General features: G+C 38.6%; 1 protein-coding gene across 5 annotated transcripts in view; it reads left to right on the forward strand.

Annotated features, from left to right (window-relative positions):
• Nucleotides 1-16,060, forward strand: part of FRMPD2 (FERM and PDZ domain containing 2) — an 80,324-nt gene that overhangs the window by 59,920 nt on the left and 4,344 nt on the right. For 4 of the 5 annotated variants that reach the window (XM_068950203.1, XM_068950204.1, XM_068950208.1 and 1 more), the window contains 8 exons: nt 851-1,012; nt 2,127-2,298; nt 4,069-4,154; nt 6,299-6,384; nt 8,415-8,524; nt 11,541-11,689; nt 13,376-13,466; nt 14,611-14,945. In XM_068950203.1, the coding sequence (XP_068806304.1) occupies nt 851-1,012; nt 2,127-2,298; nt 4,069-4,154; nt 6,299-6,384; nt 8,415-8,524; nt 11,541-11,689; nt 13,376-13,466; nt 14,611-14,945 (1,191 nt within the window). The remainder of the gene's footprint in view (nt 1-850; nt 1,013-2,126; nt 2,299-4,068; nt 4,155-6,298; nt 6,385-8,414; nt 8,525-11,540; nt 11,690-13,375; nt 13,467-14,610; nt 14,946-16,060) is intronic. The other variant, XM_068950205.1, reaches the window with a different exon arrangement.

Genomic DNA, 16,060 nt, shown 5'->3' on the forward strand with positions numbered 1-16,060 from the left:
ATACAACAATTCCGGTTTCCTACAAGTGCAAAAATGGCTTTCATTTGTGCAAATATGTGGAAATGAATGTTACATGGAATCAAAATTGCCCACTTTGGGACTGAAATTTCATGGCAATAGATTTCCTAGTTTTCCGTTGATAGTGGTTTGCAGGAAAGGGCTGTTAAAATTAGACCTCCATCCTGGCAGTAAAATTGGAACAATCTTCTCAGTTCTGATTAAATTACCACTATTACTGCTTCTTTCACATCATTTAATCTATGATGGTTTATCTGTTCAACTCAAATAATTTTTAAGGACAACACTTGGACCATTGCAACTGGCCATGCAGCAAATCACAAACATGTCTAGGTTACTGCTATTTCTGACATCCTACTTGACCCTAAAAAAGCAGCGGATTGTAGGGCTGAATAGAGTGCTAAAGCCAAATATATATGTTGGAGTTGCCAAAGTTAAGATTTTCATTATAGAACAGTGAAGGAATGTGATGTGTTACTGTTGTGCTAAAGATAAAAGCAACTTGTTTGTCAATGAAGATGATATAGTCAACGTATTATAAAAGGATTACAGAAGTACACGTTTCCTTGCTTTTAAGGGTTTATCTTCTCCTTCTAGCAATTATTAAAAAAAATGGAAATATATATGTAATATTTTCCTTTTGATACATATATGCAGCTGCTGTGTTAATCACTGGAAGCTCTACATGTCTATTCAAGACAAGAACGTATCCTATAATTTACATCAGCCAATGAGGACTGTGAAGCACACTGGCATTCTTTGGGATTAAAAATACAAATAAAACACAGCCCTGAATAAACTCCACTTTAGACTGTGTCCTCTTGCATTATAGGACTTTATAATTAAGATTGAGTTGGAAAAAGCAGAAAATGGGAGCCTAGGATTTGCACTGGTAGGTGGAAGAAATGGCAGGGCTATCCTAATAAAAGCCATCAGCCCGGACAGCATTGCAGATCTAGATGGGAGGCTTCAAGTTGGTGACATCTTGCTGAAGGTAATGCTTGTTCTTCATTGTTTTGGCCCATCTTTTCTCTAACTACTGTGGCTCTACAGTGAGCGCTCTGTTCAGTGTGACGGCTGTGCAGATTAAAGATTTGAGGCTGCTTGACACAGTGACATGTAGAAGAAAGTGTCTCTAGACTCCTGCGGGTGAGAAGGGTGGTCTGGGGCTCCCCTTGCATACACTTCAGCTTCCTGCAGTCCTGAGACTCTCCAGAGCTACTCTGCATGGGAACCACCCTGCCACGCTAGCAAAAATTTGGAATCAAAGAAATGCAGCTTCATTTCCTACTTCTTTCACATTGCCTTACTGGGCAGATGCAGAGGGTGCACAAAGAGTAGGAATAAAAGGAAGCTTGAAGAAAAGAGAGGAGACTGTGAACATATTAATCTGCGTATCAGGATAAGACTTCTGCTCTCTTGCTTTTTGCGGAAGGAAACCTAGCTCCATGAGCAGGAAGAAGACTGTAGGGCACCCCAAGACATAAGCAGACCCAGATCAGGAGGGCAAGCAGTGAAGTACAACTATTCTGCAGTGTAGCTGTGCCCAGCAAGGACTCCACATGAAAATCAGGGGAGCGAGAGCTAGCTGACCACAGCGTGCATACAATAGCAGACCAGCAGGAGAGTGGGAGGAACCTATCACAGGTACCAGTCAGGTAGTATCAAGACAGCCAAAAAGCACAGGGGTTAGGGCTTTTGAACCTTTATTCATAATCTTTCTGTCCTAATCACCTTTAAACTGCAAATCACTTTTTGTACCCTAAATTATTTTTTTCTCCCCCCCGTTTCCCCTTTCAAGAGGTTCAATATTTTGTTGTTTTGTTTTCTATTTTTCATTTACTTCCTTCTCTCCTCCCTTTCCCTGAGGAGCGGAGGGAAATGATGTCCTCTTAGTGTGCCATAAAGCACAGACTATACTTCTGTTGTGCACTGCTGGCAATCATGGTATAAAAAAGTAGAGCGGAGAGGATCAAACGAGTTACTAAAATGGAAGAGAATGAGAACACATGAACTGCAGAGAAGATGTGTAAAACATGCTCAGTGCTGAGATATGTAATAGCCTTCTGTTATAGGAACCTGGAGGTACATGTCATTGTGTTTTTCAGGTGAATGAGACTTTAGTGTCTGGTCTGCCACGCCAAACTGTTATAGATCTGCTACGCAAGGCTCGAGGCACTGTTCAGCTCACGGTCTGCCGAAGCGTGGCTTTGCATTGGGCTTTTTCAGGCAACCAGAGCAATAATACACCTTCCTCTCAAAACACAAAAGCACAGTCTGGTAAGCAGCTGCATCCACTCAGTACATGTTAAAAGTGGGATCACGATGCCTGGGCTCGGTTTTAATTTCACTAACTTTACAGTTACTCCTAATTCATAGCTGTAAATACAAGTAAGTTCTTTACCCTGCCTTACAGCACAGACCAAGCCATGCAAGATTTAGGATCACAGGGGATGCCCAAGTGTGATTTTAAACCTTGGAATGGTGGAGACAAAGCTGTGGGACCCTCAGAGACACTCTTAACTTAGCTTGTGTTTTTAGGTCATGATGGTTCCGAGTTTGCACTGATTTTATCCAGTTCTGTAGAACTTACTGATAAAAATCACAACCAGTTCCTGACCCAACTGCTAAAATCCATTTCCCACAAATTTCATATCCCAGGGCTGCTACTTTACCTTCTGGAAGCGCTATGACCTGTGATCTGCCTGGCAGACAGGTCCTCTCCCTTCTGTGTCTGCTCATGCTCAAAGCTAGAAGCCTCTGCTCCCAGGCTGATTGCTATTAGTTTGAGAGCACACCCTCCTACACAGGCAGTGCTCAGAGAGCTGACTATCTCTAATTAAAGAAATGCAAAATTTAAATATTTATTAAATCTGGGAGTAGGAGCAGGGGCAGACTATTACCAAAAGATGATGGATTTATAGTCCTCAGTATTCTATTTCTTTGAACACAGAATTATTTCCTACAATGTGGAGAAGCTTCAATAGGAAGAACAGAGGATTCCTCCTTAAAATCCCTTCTAGCCTACTTGTTAGAAATTGGGAGCTTTGTTTCAAATCTCCTCAGGCAAGAAGTCACTGTCATTGAGATCTGTTTTCTCCCCAGCTGACTGGAGAGAGATGCACAGGTGACTGTGGGTTTTGGATATATTTAACAGCAAACACTTATGCATCTAGTCAACTTCACTGATGCAAACTTACCTGCCTAGCTATTCTAGGTAATTCTGTGGTTAGGCAGCAGCTGACTGTAAGGTTCAAGGATATCAAATATGGCATATTTAAATTTTCCTATTTCTTTTTCAGTGATTTGCAATTGACTTTTCAACCAATCTTTTACCATAATGCCTTAAAGCCTCTTTCTGTAAGGCTGAGAGAACTGTTCAGCTCCAGCCTGGAAGGAGAATGCTCGCTTCCCCATCCCAGCTCCAGTTTAATTGTTGGGATAAGTGAGGCAGAAGAGGGAAAGGCAGCCAGGTACAAAAAGGCTGACCGAAGTTCTGGCTCCACTAAAGGGCGTAGCAAAATGGCTTTGGTGAGACTAGGCTTTCCTCCAGCTGTGCAAATTCAAAGGACTAGCTGCAGTGACATTTATTTGGGCCTTGCATGACGCTGGTGAATTACACAGTTGCTGGGAAGTTCTAACTGTTTTCCTGAACCAGTAAAACCCAATGGTATTATGGAAGGATTGGCACTGAAGTAAATCTATACTATTTGTCCCTCATCACTGTAGAGGCATGATTTGGGTTTGGAAGGGCAGATTTAAATTCTATTATGGATTTTTTTATGACTCTTAATGATACAGGTGGCTCCTTCAGTGCACCTTCTGGTCAACTAAATTATGCTGGCTTCTTGAATGGTGATATGTGCCATTTGTGCTTTTCTGCCCCTCCCAGAGCAACCAGAAAAGGAATATTTCCTTCCAGTTTCTGTTCCTGTATCTCAATTCCTCTTCCAAGACCGAAGTCCCCTGGTGTGGGCTGCACAGAAGAAATGGATTTATATTTTCATGCTTTAGAGGTATTTTACTTGGATTTTATTTTCTTGTATTCAGATGACCACAGTGCTGAGGGAAGCCTAGGAGCTCACCCTGTCTTCAGTTTCAAGGAAGAAGAGGAATCCAACCAGATATGCAGCCAGGTAAAATTTGAATCAGACTTCTAGAAGTTATCAGGCAATGTACTTGTATGTTTGTTGACAGAAAGGGTTTGGTGCAATGCAGGCAAGCGAATTTAGAGCCACACCTTGTTAGTGAAAAAAGATTAGCTTGAGGAAAGTGTGCTGCAATCACTGGAGCTGGTAACATTTGAATGAGTCAGGGATTCCACTGAGATAAGAGCATATGATTAGTACAACATACATATTAAATTGGGGGGGAGGGGGAGCAGGGAAAGGAAGGTTGCACAAGCAATGCGAGTTCTAGTGCTATATAATTTTGGAATGAATGATTTATCAATTTTACCGTTCTTTTAGTACTTTAAAATGTAATATACTTCAAAAGAATATTATTCACCTATCTTCCTATTAATATTCATAACTCTAAGGCTCTCAAACTTCTTCAAATTGGGTTATGTTTTTAAATCTTAGTAAGGCCTGCAAAACACTCCACATTCAAATTTTACAGCCTCTATCCTTTCTGAGTTATACAACTGTGAAACAACTCTTCAGAAAGTGTGATAAGTACGTCTTTTTCATCTCCAGAGCTAAAAAAGGCCCCAAACCCTGCCTCAACCAATGCTAATGAAACTAGAAAAAGGGAAATGGAGGAAATCCTTGAAAGGAATAAGCTACGAAAACCTTTAAGAGGGATCTATTGAGATAGTTTTTAGTACGCAGTTGGAATGAATGTTGGAAATAAACTGTTAGAGACTGGTAAAAAATCATATCAAGACAAGGTTACGTCCATGATCTAACAAAGAAGAACGTCAAAGAAATCAGAAGTGGGAATTTCTACTAAGGTTACAGGTTCCTTATTAGACTCCAGAGTTAGCAAGGCATTAATACACCCTCTTAGTTTTAAGCAGGTGATTAAGTCTACCTAGTTCAGCAAAGGATATGCCTAACTTTAAGCTCATGCCTAAATTTTTTGCTGAATTGGTTCCCTAAACTCTCTATTCTTCATTATTTTCAGCTTGCCTTTAGCTCTGTCTTCTATGAATAGGAACTATTTGCACTTTACTTTACAGAGCACAGCTGCCATCCACTCCAGACATGTAGTCTTGGAAAACGACAAGCTACCAGGAAATAAAAAAAAAAAAAAACCTCCAAACAGATTCATAAAAGCAGCAGTAAAAAATCTTTCCTCAGCAAAAAGAAAACAAAAACCCATATAGCATTCTCCAACCACTGTGGTCAGTATATGCAGAAACTGGATAAATTAATTCATGGTTAAATGTGCACCCATGAATCCCCCTCTTCTAATGGAGAAATATAAGTATGAAAGTAAGAAAGTAACATATAAGCAGCAGCTACTGTAATGATTCTTTGGAGCATTCAATAGTTTATATTGTGTAACATGCTGGGGTGGTTTTCTGAGTGCATTAGGAATATTAAGCAGGGAAAGAAGAAGAACAACTCCAGTCCGAGCTAAAATTTAAATAATTATCTGTCAAATGTTACAGTTGAGAAGGAGTCACTTCCATACACTACAGGCAGATGTCCTGCATCATAATCTAAATGCACCATCCAGTTATTATTCTCTAGTACTGAAAAACAGCCACCAGTACTATTGCTTCTACTCCCATCTGGAGGGCAATCAAGCTTCTGCCTTCTCTGTTGAGTGTTTCTTCTGCAGAGCAGCTGCACCCTGTTTCTAACAGCTGGCACCGTTGTGTCTGGGATAAAAAATGAAATTATTACCAACAATTCCAGCTCAAACACTGGTGCTTTCTGCTGCCAAGAGTTGGGAGGTAAAGAGCAGATTGTGGATCATGACTCCTGTGTCTGCACTTTCTTTATGAGATCAGAGAGGATATAATTAACATGAACCTTTTCAAAGTTCACCCATGCATGCCAGCTTGTACAGAGATTTCTGAAAACTGCATTGTTATGAAGCTCACAAATACAGCTAATGGGGCTTTTTACTCCTAGTAGATCCTGCAGTGCTGAGTCAGTTATGTACTTTCTTCTCAAAGCGGAGGCTATTCTTTACATCTTCCCTTTCCTTCTTGGGTGAAGGACACATTTTTGTCAGATAATAAAAAAGAATACTGATGGAAATACCTATATTGTTTATGTTTCCTTTTACTGATTTTTCACAGCTTTTTCTTATTTTATACCTACAGAATCCCAAAAGTAAACACAATTCCCTTTTGCAAGATCAGCTGGCTGGACAAGAATATCAAGATATTACCAGTAAGAACGCAGACAGGTAAGTCCTTCAGATATAGTAAAAATTATCAACATAAATATTATGGATAGGTTATTCTTTTATTTCCAGAGCTATACTAATATGGTATGCAAACACACTCAGATGTCCCAAATTATATATACATAGTTCTATTGAAATGCAGCTCCATCTGCAGAAAGAGCTGCTAAACAACTTTCATGCAACAGCTAAGAGAAACGAGACAAAAGCTTTTAGGCATATGCATATAGAAAATCTCTTGTTTTCTTAATGGTCTTCATGGCTTGGTTCTCAGGACCACTGCGTTCTGCTCCCACTGATGCCACTGGTAGGGTTGAATTCTAGTCTGGAAGCTAGCCAGTCAGAAAACAAAAATAATTTACTGTAACAAAAGTAACCAGTGATAAGGAATAACTAGCAAATATAAAAATATTGTGGTCATGAGAAAAACCTTGAGGGCTTGTACACAGTGAATGTGTGTACAACACAGTTCAGAAGTGTAACTGCAACTCATGCAGACATGCCTTTCAACTTGCTAGCCGAGAAAGTGCAAGAAGAGCTGTGGCAGCCCAGCTGCGCTCGAGGTGAGCAGGCTCCCCATGGGTTTTGTGTCTGAAGCACGTCCTGCAGCCTGTTCTGGGCCCTCTGCTCCTACGGCTGTAATAATACTGATGTTGGACCCCAGGCATCTGAGGACCAAGAGAATTTGAGGACGTCACTCCAAAGAAAGTATCTGGGTGCACAGTACAAGAAAAGAAGAATCTTACTTAGAGTTTTAAATATACAGTACAAGGGGCAATCAAAGAATAATGCGGTACTGATAAGATATGGGCAGTTTGTTTATTGCTATGATACAGAATACGTGAAATATATGATTATTTTCTTTATGATTTATATTCCTTTTTAAATGGAAAAAAGGTTATAAATGCTTACATTTAAAACTTAAAATTCTGTAAGAACAGTAATAGTCAGCCAATCAATTAGGGAAGAAAATCTTCCCTAACTTACTTGCATACAGAGACCAAGTTTGAAAGAAGTCTTGGGAGCATTTGGAAGTGAGAACATCCATATGAAAATAGGTTCAATGCCACTAGCTACTATCTCATCACTAATACAAAATTATCTTGATCTATACCAGGTAATCAGGTATGATCACTATTAAATTACCTTACATATAAGCAAATATATCTATTGCTAATACTAAGTTATTTTATCCTATATAAGGATAATAAGTATCTCTCCTGGTTGTTTTGCAATTAAGCTAACTTTCTGACCCCCACCCTGTGGTCTGAATTTTTACCTCTAGTATTTTCAGGTAGTTCTACTTTCTACTTGCAAAAGCTTTAGCTAACTTGAACATGCACAGCCTGCAACAAAGCTGCTATTTATACTGTTCTCTTATTCTCCCTCTTAAGGCTGCCTTTTTCTATTTCTTACATTATGTATTATAATCCTATATAGGAGAGGATTATATAAGATTGTAATATGGTCAAGCCTCTAAGAACTAAGAGCAAATGTTAGCTGTGCAGGGTATTGGATTTGGCTAGTACAGGCATATTTGGCCCATTCTGCATACATTACAATTGTATTCTGGACTGTAGACATGCCTTCAACCAAAAACATTTTTGAGGGCTCTATAATTCTCTAAATAGTTCAGGTAACATTATTGAGTGGGGCCTATTTACCTATGACAATCTCACAGTTTTTCATACATGACCCTATTTTTCAATTATTTATAACTATGACAAACTTCACTTTAAACATAGTTTTTGGCAGCTTTTTATACAAACCATCTTCTCAGCTTTTTGAAAAAACAGCCTATACAGATAATGGTAGTTTTAAACTAACTATATTTGCAAACGCTACCCCAGACAAAAAGATACAATTAATCCTTGAGCTTACAGTCTTCCAAGTTCACAACAATTCTGGAAAATAATTGTTCAAGAAAGTTAAAAGCAACTGTGAACAGATTAAAACCAAAACGTTCACACAGGCCAGATTATCACAGATTATGCCTCTTCCAGTAAAACCATTCAGCTAACCTTGTTTTATAGATATGCAGAGTGCGAAGGCTACACAAGAAGAGAGAGTCAGCAGTCGGAATCAGACAGCTGGAACAATGAAGAGGAGGATACACCCTGGAGGATTTCCTTTCTACCTAGAAGTAACTGTGCAAAAATTCTCGTTTCCCTAATGTAACAGGCCAGCCCCCCAGTACACGTACAGTGAGATGAACGCTAATCCCTTGTATACAAGCTAAGGATCTGGTCTTTGTGTCTTAACTGTGGCCACTTGGGAAACAGTTTTCACCTCTGATGCACACCAGACCTCAGCAGGTAGAAGGCCAACCTCAGGAGCTCCCAAACTCCTTTGGAGAACCGCTAGAAGGAGGAACATGAGACTGAATGTTAGTTCACAGACTCCAGGAAGGGCAGCCCTGCTGGCCACCACCTCCTCACCACCCCTGTGAGAACCACGATCACAGGCTTCACTGTCAAAAATATGGGCAACTTTTCCCTGAGCTAACGAAGAAACTCTGTCTGTTTTTAGCAGATCTCTGATCAAAGCCAGATAAACAGAGATTACATATCATGTCACGTATTATGTCCTTCTTCAAAGGGAAAAAAATCTCTGAATACATTGACTGTATTTGATTAGGTGTACAAACTGAGCAAGGAAGAGGAAAAGAAGGTTGCTGAATTAGTTTGAGCAGTATCACGATACTTTTTCAAATCATGCACTATTAGATAGGGCAAAGAAATGATACATTGGTTCAGTGACTGAACTAAATAATAAACATTGCATTTTGGGTCAGAAGCAAATTTGTGGGAAGATTTCAGTGCATAATTAAAAAACTGAAATTCTTAATTTGTCCCAAAATGAATAAAACAAAAGCAGATGGATTATCTTACAAGAGATACAGAAAATAGACCTAGATGTGGTAGAAGGCCGGTTCCATATATGAAAGACAATGTCAAAGAAGGCATTGAGAATTAATGCAATAAATTTCAGGAACATACTACAAAATGTGTTTGTTATCACTGGATATAATAGGTCCTTGAAATCATTCTTCTCTTCTCTTCCTTACTGTTCTCTACAACTCCTCAAAAAAGTAAAGGCTTATATAAACATGTAGAACGAAAGGGTCATACTCTATTTCAAGACTCTGTTCCTACAGTCACTGTATTTCACTTCATATAATAATTTCATTAAATCCTCTAGAACTGATGTACTTAAACATATGCAGAAGCATTTTCATAGATCAAGTGCTAAAACTTCTCAGAGATCTCAGACGAGCATTTACAGAAGGAAATTGCCTAGTCACTCCTAAGGGAAATTCAGCTGCTTCTGCACCAAACGAGAGAATTATTTGTAAAAGGGATCATACTGAAGATGCTGCCATATCCCATAAATTCCCTGAAATACAGGTCTCTTCTGCTTCTTCTTGGTCTGTGGAAGTAATGACTTGCTGGTAGCTTTTATCAGAGGTAAATTAGAGCCCTCCCCCTCACGCTGCCAAGCTGTGCTGGCTAGGAAACACACAAGATGATGTATCTTTTATTAGTTGCTCAATGTTTTTTTTTTTTTTTCACTTGACCTGGAACACAGCACTAAATTAACGCTTACTGTGAACTAACGTATGTATACCTGAGAGTGCAGCTGCATAAAGGCACCTATAGGATTCTTAATCAGTTTTCACCATGATTAGTCTATATCACTCTCTTGATCCAAAATACTAAGGAAGGCTTCTTCTATTAATTACATGGAAAGTCCATTAATTAAAAACTGCAAACATAGTGATCAACCACAACAGTTTTTCTGCCAACATAACAGCAACATGACTAGAGGCTTTTGTCATATGGAAGTAATTTACCTGGAATATGATTACAGTCCTTTAACGAGGCCACCTTACCCAGGAGGTGGAAATAGGGGACTAGAAAGGGTTTTCAGTAACTGCCCTGATGTCATACAGACATAAGAGCAATGACATTATAGGAGGAGGTGAACCTACAGGGAGTCAGGCTCAAGCTCTAGCTGCAAAACTGTGGTCATTTAGAAGCTGTTAATTTCCTACTGCCAGACCTGCGATGACCCAAAAGCCCAAGTCTGGTGTACCTGTGGTAAAAGGAAAAGGAGAAGAATGGGATGTAGCCCACTCTCAGTTGACTAGTTCATAGAAAACCCTTACACTTGTGAGGGCTACAGAAAGTGAATAGAAGGGGTTTAGGCAAGACCAACGCAAGTCGTCACCCAAGACAAAAACATAGCAAATACAACATTTATGTAGTGGAGTAGCAATGACATCTTCCACTAAGAAAACAGAGAGCATTGCTCCTTGTCTTCAGCCTATAGCAAAGCTGTAGAACCGACCATACAGGCTTTCTCTGAGAAAACTGAAATTTTATTCTTTGCTAACAATAGCCTATGACCGTAAAAACAAATTCCATACTACCTCTGCCTTGAGCCAGTATTTTTACCAAAGGCACTACTGTTTTACTCTTCATAGTAACAGAAATTGGTAATATGCTTTTTTTTTTCAATTGCTCCAAAAGTGATATTTCTGGAGATTTAAGTGTTTATCCATATTTTTAATCTGTCAAGTTCTGGGCCAGGATGAGCTGATTATTAAACTGAATTCTAGCTTTGGTGCATGAAAGATACTTCATCTCTTGGTCTTGAGGGGGAGTGTGAGGTAAAATGAAGAGAACAGAAGATATTTTCTGACTGCAGGGAGGAGGAATTTACAGTGATTATTCCTAGCAGTGAGATGTGACAATACTCACTTTCAGGGAACTGTTGGAAGCATAAGGGTGATTTACTGTAAAGATACGGTCAGAGTTTCCTACACCAATATAAACTAATGTTAAAGTTTACAATTCTGTAAGAACATTTTATTTAGATTAGACTCTATTTAGAAACTGTGTAAGGCCAGAAGTTCCAGTAGTTAGATCCACCTTCAAATACCACAAAACTTGGTGCTGTTTGGATACACGGTACTGACTTATTCTTTTTTCTACTGTGAACATAACAAAGCCAAAAATATTTCCTGTGTTTCACTACCACAATATAAGTAAAAAAATGTACTTAAATATTGCAGTCCTCTGTTTTTTTAAAGTCAAAGCTATGCACTGTGAATAATAATTATTAAAAACTTTTCTGTTCTTTTTGTTAATGCATAGGCAGAACTTTTGTTTCCGAGGATGAGCTGACTCAGTTAATTAACTTTAAACCCTCACTGACTGGAGCAGGTCCAAGGACTGGCATCAGAGGTCTTATTCGAGGTCTTCAGCTGCAGATTGAGAACCAAGAGGTCTTAAAAGAGTTTATGGTAAAGTGTGATTTCTGTTTAAGATCTGAGTTTTTAGCAAAGCTAAGAAAGTGATTTTTATTAGCATTCCACATGCCATATGGGAGATCTATTTGTGTGTCTTTACTGACTCCACTTTTTCAGAGAATTATTCCAGCTAGAATGGGGCTTCCACTCTGTGCTTTTTGGGGTATGCTGTATTTGGATCTCTCTTTACAGACGGGTCAGGCTTACACTGTTTCTTGTCCAAAGATCTTGCCGTAGATTAACTTTTCTCACATAGATTAACTTTTTTCTATTACCTCCCTCAGTTCTGCTGAAATTAAGCCTAAGAAGTATTCTAGAGGTTGCAACAGAGCAAGGAATCCGTGCTGCTAGGAATTCACTAGTTGAAGCATTTACTTGATGAAAGGAAACACACATTTCACATGATGCTCAAGTGATCCATGGAATACATTGCCACAAGATGCTATTAAGGTCAGGAACCTTGTGGGACTAAAACAGAAAATAAAAAGAATAAAATAATTCCATAGATAATGAAAATACACAGTTACATCTGATGGCATATAAATTATGAAAAATGTAAAATTATAAAAACATATAAGCTATATTGTTTCAGGATATAAATAAGTACTCAGGATGGGGGGTTATCAGTAAACTTACCAAAGAACAGATTATTTCATAATTCTTTAACACAGTACTGGAATTTCCTTTAATGGATGTACTCAGCACCAGAATAGATTGCTCCCATTTTTCCATAGTAATCATAATTTTATCAGTTCTTTTCTGCCTCTGACATTCTGAATACAAAATCCCATCAGCTCAAATGTACAAGATTTGTTAACTTTCCCCAAAGCTCAAGGGCTTCCATACCATTACTGATGCAGCATAAGATGCTATGAGCTAAGTCATGAGTCTGCTCAGAAAACATAAGGATCTAACAGGAAAAGCACTGAAGTGCCAAAGGCAATGGGTATTTTATTCAAGTAAAAGCTGTAGGAACTGATGAAGATGTGAAAGAACTGTCACGTGTTTCATGCTGTATACACTGTACAGAGGCACAATGTGCTGGCTGAGCATGGTGCAAGTTAGTACAATGCATATGAAGAGGTAAAAGAGAGGAAGAAAACTGAAGGTAACTCAAATGAAAATCAAATGAAATGTCACGAAGTGTAAATGGAATTAACTTATACTTTCCAGCTCCCTGACTTCACTGCATCCTGTTCCCCTAGATCTGCTATGAAACACTTTTGACCATACAATTTGCACTTAACATCTTTGGTGTTGTTCCCTATATCCATCATTTCCTCTGTCACTGAAAAGTATCTGCTGACATTTGCTATCTGTTACCAGTGCTACAACTGGCAATTTAGTTAGCATGCTGTTGATCAGGAATGCTGACTTTTAGCCAAGACTCTATTATAAACATCTATTTTACAGTAGTACACACTAGGGATCTTTAATAACCAGCACTGAGGATGTGAGTTGGAAACTTCATTTGAATAGCCCAGAAATTTTGTGCACGTTGAAGAAAATACAATGCAATTGAACTCCTGGCCTAAAAGTTTAGAGCATGTTGTAATGATTTGCTACTGCAAGAATTCTGTTTACTGATCCTGGGTCACATAAATCAGTAAGTTTGCTTACTAACTCTGTAGGTTCTCTGTAATGTGAGCAACATGGATTGACTATTTCTCTTTGATCTAGGCTTTAGAACATGTAAAACCAACAGACGACTGCAGAACTGGCAAAGCACCAGAAAACTGTGAAAAAAACAGATATCGAGATATTCTTCCATGTAAGTATGCACAGTAATAAGACATACACACACATTCAGTGGACGAAGACATGGGAAACCAGAAAAACAGCTATAAGACTGAGTTGTAGGAGGCAAATCTAACCTATCCTGAGCCACAGAGAGCTCCACTAACAATGAAATGTGTGAGATTTTTCCAAAAGAGGTGAGGTTGGACTTGGGAGTTTATGTAAGGATGTCTGTGTTGCACAATATGTAACTTTCTGAAGCTTCATCCTCCACAAGGCAGGACTTGGTCTAGTAGGGGGCCACCTATCTTAGTGTTTCCTTCCCTCTTTCTCAGAGACATTGATCTACTATATTTCTGTGAGGAAATGTAACTTGAACTGTAATAGCAGTTCTTTAAATCTATTTAAATCTACAGTTACATCTACTGCTTGGAACACAATGGAATTCTGGAAAGCATAGTGGAAATCATAGAGTTATGTAGCTCTCGAAAAGCTACAAGATTCTTTCAGAAGTATTTGAAAGCATAATATCCAACCTGATCTTTCGGCTGTTCGACTCTGATCTGATTCTAAGCCAGAAAAAAGTTTCACCACTGATAAGAAGTAATTTTAGAAGGAAGACTTGAATCCAAGAGCTGAATGATCGCTGTTAACAAGGATCTCCAAAACCCCATTTCCAATGTACTGCCAAGCTATTCCCTAGAGGTATCATGACAGCAAGAGAACGCTTTCCTTTTGGACCCTTGAAGTCTTTCTAAACAGCAGCAGCAGGATTACGCATGCAAAATTTGTAACACAGTCACCTCTGTATATTAGTGTACAGTATAGATTCTTGGGATTTCCTCTTTTATAAAACTAATATCCAGTGACAATGGTCCCATGCCATATATGAATAGCAGTGCGGGATACGCTATTTTGAATGAACGCCGAAGGCTTGTCAGAGGGTAGTGGAAGTACCTTAAGAGAAATTCAGCTGCAGTGAACCATACAATGTACATACAGTGCAGGAATTCCTATTAGCAGTGATTGATACTAATGCTGCTATCCAAATGTATTTTAAAAACCAGAGACAGTATTTTACTGCTAGAGGCTCAGGTTCCCCATCTCTTAGATCCTAGGTGCGGCAGAACTCTGTTTCAGATCTACAGCTTAAAAAGCAACTTTCTGTTTCTGTGCAGATGATAAGACGCGAGTTCCTCTTGGAGAAAACAATGGCTACATTAACGCAAGTTACATCAGAATGAAAGTTGGAGAAGAGGAACATTTCTACATTATAACCCAAGGGCCTCTGCCTTCCACCATACCTGATTTCTGGCAAATGGTTTGGGAGAATGAATCAGATGTGATTGCCATGATGACAAAAGAAGTGGAGCTAGGAAAAGTCAAATGTCATCGATACTGGCCTGAACCTCCACATGAATCTATAGACCTGGATAACTTCCATCTCAGGCTAGGCAGTTACCAGATATTGGAATACTTTGTAATTAGAGTAATAGAAGTGATCAACAAGCAGGTACGTTGAGTATAGTTAATATTTTTGTAGATCAAGAAATTGTTTACATGAATAAATATTGAGATTATTGTTTGTTTCTTGTGTCATATTTGCTGGGTATTTTTTAGAAATGTGAACATCTGAATAACAGGCACGAACTTAGGGTAAATGGGATGCTTCCTCTTTGCTCATTGCGCAAGCAGAGGATCCAATATTATACACTTTTGGACAAGAATGTTCAAAAACTAGTTCTTTAATAGTCACAGAATCAGTGTGCTCAGTATTTTGCAGAATTGCTTATCATTCTTATCAAATTACATTGTTAGTAAAGGCTGCCAGAATGGCCTCCTATTCTGTAACCGTGAGTGGAAGGAAAGAGGGGGAGAAGGTAGTTTTCATTCCAGGATTTAGAAAGAATGACACTTCTTTCATTCATGAAAAGACATGAATGCACATGAACCTACAAATCTGACAACATATTAAACACCTAACAAATCTACTTGTAAGAACACAGAAATTGGAACAACTGGAAGCCCATTAGTCTTAGCTCAGTAGTACGTCAAAATTCAGAGCTACTTCAGCAGGACAGATTAGTTTATGGAATTCTTAAAGATTCTAACTCGTTCCAGACTAACTTGATTCTTTTTCCATCAAGAAAACAATTTTTCTATACAAAAAAAACCAAAACAAAACAGATCCAAGTCACTGAGTGCAAAGCACACGAAAGCACTTGATATGGGTCTACCTAAGAAATGATTAAGATGGGAAGATTGGCCATTATATGTGATTGAGTTCTTACCTTGTTTCAATAAACATGTTATTTTTGCTACGTTTGTCTCAGACCAGGATCAATTTTTTTTTTTACTTCAGCAGAAACTCATGCATGCATTCAAATAGTTCTTTTGCATTGAGCTTAATATGGCTTGGCTGGCTGGTCACAAGAAACATTGTCCTAGGAAAAGTTCCAAAGATCCGTTCTATTAATGATGCTTTTTTATTGTCTCTACTTTATACATTATTCTTGTAAACATTACTCTTTTATATCTGACTTACAATAGCACTTATCATCTTATTATCATGGCTATCCTATCAATACTGTTCCATTAGTACAGCTTAACATTAGCTACAGAAACAAT

Source organism: Struthio camelus, chromosome 7 (assembly GCF_040807025.1).
Source record: "Struthio camelus isolate bStrCam1 chromosome 7, bStrCam1.hap1, whole genome shotgun sequence".
NCBI lineage: Eukaryota > Metazoa > Chordata > Aves > Struthioniformes > Struthionidae > Struthio > Struthio camelus.